This window comes from Aplysia californica, unplaced genomic scaffold (assembly GCF_000002075.1).
Source record: "Aplysia californica isolate F4 #8 unplaced genomic scaffold, AplCal3.0 scaffold00056, whole genome shotgun sequence".
Taxonomy (NCBI): Eukaryota; Metazoa; Mollusca; class Gastropoda; order Aplysiida; family Aplysiidae; genus Aplysia; species Aplysia californica.
In genome coordinates, this window is record NW_004797326.1 from 1,713,504 (window position 1) to 1,721,521 (window position 8,018).

The following is an 8,018-nucleotide window of genomic DNA, read 5'->3' on the forward strand; positions in this document are numbered from 1 at the left end:
ACAACACCCCCCCCCCAACCCCCACCCTCCTTTCCCCTTCCTTGCCTGTCCTGTCTAATCCCACTGACGGACGAGAAATTCGAGATTTAAAAACACGATCTCCACAAAGGAAAGCAAGCGAAAAGATAGACAGCAAACGAACAAACAAGATCATATAACGAGTCAGATTATAATTAGAGTTATCTTCTTGCGCCCTACAACGGGCCCAGACGTAGACGGAAAAAGATTACCAGGAGTGGAGAGGTCGCACAAGAGTTCACCTACCTACTTTTTTATCAGTAAAAGCAATACAGAATATTATCTCAGGCGCAAAAACAAAGATGCGGGCCGGAGAAGGAGCTAAAAAACAACAACACACAAAACAAAACAAAAAACAGACAGAAAAAAATAGTGAGAAAGGCTGGGCGTGAGTGTTTCGGGGTTGTTGTTTCGGGGTTGTTGTTTTGGTTGTTGTTGTTGTTGTCGTTTTTGGTAAGTGTTTTAAGGCGCTCGCAACTGCATAACGTCATATTATGAGAGCACGGGTTAAACATTTTCAGTTGGTAGGAAATTTTGAATTTTGCACAGGTGGTGGCCGAAGCCTACTCTTATCAATTTTTAGACCACCAAGGAATCTTTAACGTGCACAACTGGCACACGGGGCCTCTGAGATTATTTGCCCTTGTCCGAGAAGGCTAGGTGTAGATCTTTCCTACCGGAAGATCAGGGATGTGGCTGAAAGGCAGCAGTAAGAAGTAGCCAAGGAGTAGCAGTAGAAAGGCTGAAGTAAGAGTCAGGAGCCCAGAGGAAGGGGCAAAGGAGGTGAGGGGGTGGGGGCAGAAAGTGGAGACGAAAGTAGATGACAGAACGCTGCTGGAGAGCAAGAAAGGAGGTGAAACAAGACAATTTTAGAGAAGAAAATGTTTCCGTCGCTACCCGGATTCGAACCCGGGACCTCTGAATGAGAGGCGAACACCTTAATCTCTAGGCCACGAGAGCCCCGGGGCCGCCTTGTCTAAGATGACTGACTTTTCTCCTGGACAACGTAAGGTCTCGGACACATCATTATAAGTGTACTCAGGAACAGTGGTGACCTTATGGATACTACACACACACACACACACACCAGTGACTCACGACGGGAGCGCGAAAACAGACGGCCTCTTTAAATATTAAACCAAACAGGCGAACGGCGACAAAAGGCAAAGACCGCACTGTACATGGGTCGATTTGACAATGTGAGCAACGCGCTTCCAGTAGTGGTCAATCCAGGGGGGAAAAAGAGAGGGGGTGGATTGGGGAAAGCAAGGGGCTGGGGGCTTTGGGGAGGGGGGGGCGTAGATAAAACTTTATATGGGTCCATTTTTTAAAATACATAAAACAGCAATGACAAACAAACAAACAAACAAACAAACAAACAAAAGGAAAAACCCAAGCCTTCCAGGCCTCACTCACCATAAGACTGTTGAGGTCGGTGACGTCAGCGATGTCCTGCAGCGAGTCCGTGAGGTCGTCCAGAGTGGACACGCCCGAGTCGGAGGAGGAGGAGGCATCCTTGGTGGCGCAGCTCAGCTCTGTCAGGTACAGCTCTTTGGGGTCTGGGGACAGACATTAATTTATTAGTTAATTAATTAATTAATTAAATTATAAATCACATGTTCATAGATTCTACAAAGGCGATTTGGTTCACAATGGCAAACAGACATACATACATGAACACATAACTATAAATACATTCATATATAAATGAATATGGCTCTTTTCGTTTGTGCAGACGGTCAATTTAGCTTAGCTTAAGATGGTCTCAAGGTTTTCTTCATGCAGCTTCTTTCATGGCTTTGTCATATATAAACACATACATACATTATATACATACATAAACACACAATTTTACACCAATACAGATAAATTATATCACATCCATGCATTTGCTGGCCGCCACTGTGCAGCGCCCTGTTTTATTTTAGTTTTTTCAGCTACGGTTGTCGTGTGTTGCTCAAGGACACACCCCAGAGACCATCCATCTGATCCCCGTGTCACTGAAACTTGCTTGACTTTACTCTTAAGTCTAAACTCACGTCTCACTTAGCCACTGGAGCCCCCATGCTGTCACGCACAGTTCTTTGGGGCCTGTGGACACACGAGGGGTACCCTATCAGCTATCATTTCAGTTTTGTTCTAGTAAGTGTTTTACGCGCTTGCAACACAATAAGGTCACATAAGTGCCGAAGATTAGAGATCTTACTAGAGAGTAACAAACACAAAAAAGAAAGAGGAGGGATAAAGAGATAGACGTTTGAAAGACAAGAAGTAGAAAACCACACCAGAGCACCTGCCAACCAACTACATGAGCGCACGTTAAAGATCCCTTGGAGGTCCTAAATCGATAAGAGTAGGCTTCCGTCGCCAGCAAGGCAAAATTCCAAATGTCCTGCCAACTGAAAATGTTGAATGTGTCCCGCGCGCTTATTTGACCTTAAGCAGTTGCGAGCGCCATAAAACACTTACTTTTTTTTTTTTAAATAGACCTCACTCTGAGGACCGAACTCACGTTGTCTAATGTCTAAATGAGGAGCCTTGACATCACATCAAAAACGCTGGCAATGTTCGGCTATTCATTTTTTTTAAAAACCAGAACAGGTTCGTCTCTATACGTCTTCCGTGTGCCTGTCTTCGTAAATGAGAACGGGATCGACATTCGCAGTTGTTCCAGCAGCAACACTTCGTACAGCACCACAGTTTCTAGCGAGTAAGAAAAACAACCCTGACAACATGATGCTAGACAGCCTAGACGGGCAAAAGTCCCCTGAGAAAAACCACAGGACATGGGAAGAAGACAGGTGGTAAGGCAACTCTCTCTCTCTCTCTCTCTCTCTCTCTCTCTCTCTCTCTCTCTCTCTCTCTCTCTCTCTCTCTCTCTCTCTCTCTCTCTCTCTCTCTCTCTCTCTATCTATCTATCTATCTATATCTCTCTCTCTCTCTCTCTCTCTCTCTCTCTCTCTCCATCTATTTTCCTATCTCTCTCTCTCTCTCTCTCTCTCACACACACACACACACACACACACACACATACACACACACACACACACACACACACACACACACACACTGTTCTCCTTCTCTTCTTTCCATCTCTTCATCCCAGCGTACAAGTGTATGTGTGCGAGTCTGGGCGTGTGTGCGAGCGCGCGTCTGTATGTAAGTGTGTGTCTGTATTTCTGTATTATGTAGAAGATGTCGCACTCCCACGCCCCAAGTATCGTCTGGCCCAGACCAGAATGAGGTCATGGTACGACACTGACCAAACAATAACCCAACAACATCAGCTACACTCTCGCGTACGTAGACCTTATCTACGGGCCAGGACGGACAAGACTCTCTCTCTCTCACTCTCTCTCTCTCTCTCTCTCTCTCTCTCTCTCTCTCTCTCTCTCTCTCTCTCTCTCTCTCTCTCTAGGGAGATGCAGTTTTTCTATGGATTCTCCTTTGTTTTTTTCGAATCAAGGTTGGCCCGCTATCGGCTCGCTAGGCCAGTCACGGTTTCACCAGAGCCCCTCTAACCATCAACATTTCGGGGTGACCCGGACCGGCCATCACGGCAAGCGTAACGCCTCAGTGACATCAAGTCACACCATGCTTTACCCAGACCCAGCGATCCCCTATTTCGTCCTGTTTCCACCTTCCTTGACAAAGACGAAAGGTTGGACTGTAGGAGGCCTTCATCTACGGCATAACCTCGAGGCACTGGAATCGGAGACAACTGTTTCAGACTACCCCATGAAACACATATGTGAGGCGTGCTGACAAAATGAGTTACTTCTCACAATCCATAAATGGAGGTATTTGCCAAAAATCGACACTATAGGGTCAAATTTGAAGAATTTCTATTGATGCCATATACTTTGACTATAACATGCCTTTCATTATTTCTTCATACTTATAAATTGTAAAAACTTCATCTATAAGCGTGATGTATCTATTTTTATAGGGCTTGAATCCGAGAAGTAACTCATTTTGTCAGCATGCTTCACATATAGCACACACCGTTTTGCATGATGATGAATATTATTCTGCACCCTCATCGAGTGAGTCAGATAAGTAGGGGGCGGGCTGTTTCCATCCACCCGGGACCAGCCCGGGAAGAGAAGGACACATCAGCCTCCCAGCAGGAAGACGGAGACACTCGATACAGAAAACTTACTCGTGAAAGAAAAGAGAAGTCACTTCTGCGTCACTGTGTGCTAACTTACACCGCAGACGCCATCTATCCATCCCACGATAAACGCATGACAAACAAGAACTCGATCGCGGCTCGACACAAACTAGATCTACATGGAACGGCAAATTGAAAACGGCATCATCTTTTCTGTCTCAGTTCGAGTTACATAAAATTAATTACCCTTTAGCTGGTATTTTATTTCATCTCCACCAACTTGCCTGCCTGCAGAACGCAAAAAAAGAAAGTTTCACAAAATGAAAACCTGTTGCGTGAGATTAATGTAGCTCGGAAGATCTCACACGACGCATTGTCGGTACACACGGGCATGTATTATCTGTGCTAGTCCAAAAACCTGTAAGTCCGGAATGGTTTGGGGGTTTTTTGGTTGGGGTGAGTTTTTTTCGTCTTATTCACCTCAGAAGGCCGGTCCATCCCCCATCGTGTAATCTCTCTCTCTGGAGATGGAGATGGGTACAAAGTCTCAGTAGAAGGACCAAGGTACTACATAAAAATTATCTCCGCGCGAGAATGGAGCGTAGGTCTGCTTCATGCGACGGCGAAGCGCCTATCCGCTACACCACACATGCCGATCGACTAGTCGCAACCTCAGAATTACAAACTTTTATCAAACAGTTTGGGCTTCATTGAGTTACTAAAGACCCTGAGTTCAGATACAAAATATTATATTCTGCTCTATCAAAATTGTAAGATTATTCGGAGTCTTTATCAAGATAGCCAAAGAATTTGATTTAAAAAAGCTTGACGTGTAGTGAAACTCGAAATCTGTGACGTCAAATTTCTCCAAACTTGGTACTGACTGTAGAGCTTTGTAATTATGCGTCAGCGTGGTGTTATGAGGAGGCAAGTTTCAACTCCTCAGTGGCGCGCCTCTAAGTTCAGCTACCCGCAGAAGTGAGCACGGGAACGAGACAGTAGAAATGACTTGTGGCACATAACCTGAACTGAACAGGCCGGTGGCGACAGATTGCAGGGGACGGAACAAGAAAGAAGCCACAAACCACGGATCTGGGGGGACACATGGCGCACACAATCACAGCAAAAATGTCACGCAGCGTGGTGGAATCAGGCTCTCGTCAATTTTTGGCCATGTAGAGTTATTGGTATCATCTTAAAGCTTGTCCACTTGTCTTTATTAAGATGGGGGAAAATATCCCTCTAACTTCAATACAAGTCGAGATATTTGCGAAAGAAGGAGGTGGGGGTCACCTGTTTTCAGAGGTAAAATTAGAGAGGAAATGGCAGCCAAAGATAAGTTATTTCCTTAGCTAAAGAGTCCGTGGTAACTAAAAATTTACATTTTTTGAGCCTTTAATCAACGTTTTTCAGAAAAATTCACACAGAAATTAGCTCTTTAATGGGCATGAAAGGTGTTGAGCCAAAAAATTCACAAACCTGCGGAAAAATGCAAGTTTCTTCATTTTCATTATTTCGACGAGAGCCTGATTCCACCACGCTGGCACACAAATAAAAAATAAACCGGAGGGAGTAAGAAAGGGAAATCAATGACAGGCTCACTATCCGCTCACACACCCATAACCGTTACGTTATCGCAAAGCATTTTACGTTATCGCCATGGCATCTTCTCGCCAGCTTGCAACGCATTGTTCTTTTTTTTTGTGTTCGCTTGGGGACGCGATTAGGCTGTTACCTAAGGCGAATCCAAGCATGCTATATCGCCATTTCGGTACCCCAGATTTACAAAGTTCTATCAGCACAGTAGACCTACTGAGTTTGGAGAAATTTGACTTAAAAAATACAGTATTGAGTTCCACAACATATCAAGCTCTTTTCGAATTCATTTCATTGAATATCTTGATAACGACAGCAAATAATGCTCTCTTACTATACGACTCGGCACGTGTTTGTTTGTTGTTGTTGTTTGTTGTTGTTGTTTGTTGTTGTGTGTGTGTGTGGTAGCCTATCTGTTCGAAATGTTTGGAGCCCCGAAGAGCGTGCTCTTCGCCAGGGCCACCGCCTCCCTTGGGTAGCGGGTGAGGCAGTCCAACCTCCCTGAATCCTCCCCGAAGAGATGCCACCACCGTTTGATGTTGTTGTTTTTTAATTTTGGTTTGTTTGTTTGTTTGTTTGTTTGGGGGGGGGGGTATTTTGTTTCATAAATGTGTCTCATTTCTTTCCAACAAAACGACGATGTCCATAATGTCGTGTTTCTCTCTAACTCAAGCAACATTGCTAAATGAAATTCTCACGTAGTGTACACGTTCTAAAATTGTCTTTGTTTTTAATGTAGGTGTTTGTTGCGCTTCCATCGACACTATTTAGATCATATCGGTGACGGGCTTCCACTTTATCAGTATAAGGGCCAACCCAGGGTGAGTGAGCGGGGTACGATGTCCCAGCAGAAAGACCGAGATACTCGACAATTTTCTCCCCACACGGGAATCGAACTCGAGTCTTCTGCCTGCGACAGTAAAACCCCTAACCGCTACACCACAAACGCAGGTCTCAAACTGTCTACAAAGCATAGGGAGTGGGTGGTTGGCGGGTGCTCTGGTGTGGTCTGCTCCTTCTTTCCTATAGAAAACCATCGTCTTTATCTCCCCTTCTTCTTTTTTATGTGAGTTGCTCTCTTGTAACACCTCTAATCTTGTGGCGCTCATATGACCTTATGCAGTTGCGAGTGCCGTAAACCCTCTACTAAAACTTTAAAAAACAAAGCACAGGGTTCCACAAGTCCCGATCCTACTTCTGTGGCGGGAAGTAAACCTACCGATAAAGGCCAGCAACTCTTCCTCTCCTTCCTCCCGCTCCATGTACACCACGTGGGACCTAAGCCTGGACATCTCGGGTGGTTCTCAATCACTGGAGGAGGGGGACGACTCGAACCACAAGAACCAACACACAGCACAGTTCGGGATGAACCCAAACCGAAGTTCTCCTCATGCAACCCTACACATCACACAACCCGACACATCACACAATCCTACACATCACACAACCCGACACATCACACAACCCTACACATCACACAACCCTACACATCACACAACCCTACACACCACACAACCCTACACATCACACAATCCGACACACCACACAACCCTACACATCACACAATCGGATACAAAGCAGAACACAATCCTCCTAAGACGACCGCAACAAAAAAATAATTACTATAACAATATGTGAGGCAGCGTGGTGGAATCAGGCTCTCGTCGCTTTTTGGCCATGTAGAGTTATTGGTATCATGTTAAAGCTTGTTCAATTGTCTTTATTTGGGTGAAAAAAATATCCGTTTACCTTGAATACAAGTCGAGATATTTGCAAATGAAGGGGGTGGTGGTCACCTGTTTTCAGAGGTAAAATTTTTAATTAGTGAGAAAATGGCTTACAAAGATTAGTTATTCCTTTAGCTTTAGAGTCCGTCGTAACTGAACAAGTACATTTTTTGTGCCTTAAATCAACGTTTTTCAGAAAAATCCATACAGAAAAGAGTTCTTTAATGGGCATGAAAGGTATTGAGCAAAAAAAAAAAAAACTGTGGAAAAAAAATTCACAAACCTGTGGAAAAATGTAAGTTTCTTCACTTTGATTATTTTGACGAGAGCCTGCTTGCACCACGCTGCCTCACATATAATGAATATTTAAAACGTGGGATGAACCCAAAAAAGTAATGCTCCCCTCACACATTCCGACAGAAAGCAGAAGATAATCATCCTAAGATGACGGGAAAAGAATATAATAATAATAATAATAATAATAATAATAATAATAATAATAATAATAATAATAATAAAATATAATAATTGTCCTCACAATTTAGATCCCATATGAGGCAGGC

At 44.1% G+C, this 8,018-nt stretch overlaps 1 protein-coding gene across 2 annotated transcripts in view; it reads right to left on the bottom strand.

The window, feature by feature from the left end:
- LOC101846271 (cyclic AMP-dependent transcription factor ATF-6 beta) overlaps positions 1–8,018 on the bottom strand; it is a 55,514-nt gene that overhangs the window by 30,458 nt on the left and 17,038 nt on the right. For both annotated transcript variants that reach the window (XM_013079576.2, XM_005093033.3), the window contains exon 2: positions 1,435–1,577. In XM_013079576.2, the coding sequence (XP_012935030.1) occupies positions 1,435–1,577 (143 nt within the window). The remainder of the gene's footprint in view (positions 1–1,434; positions 1,578–8,018) is intronic.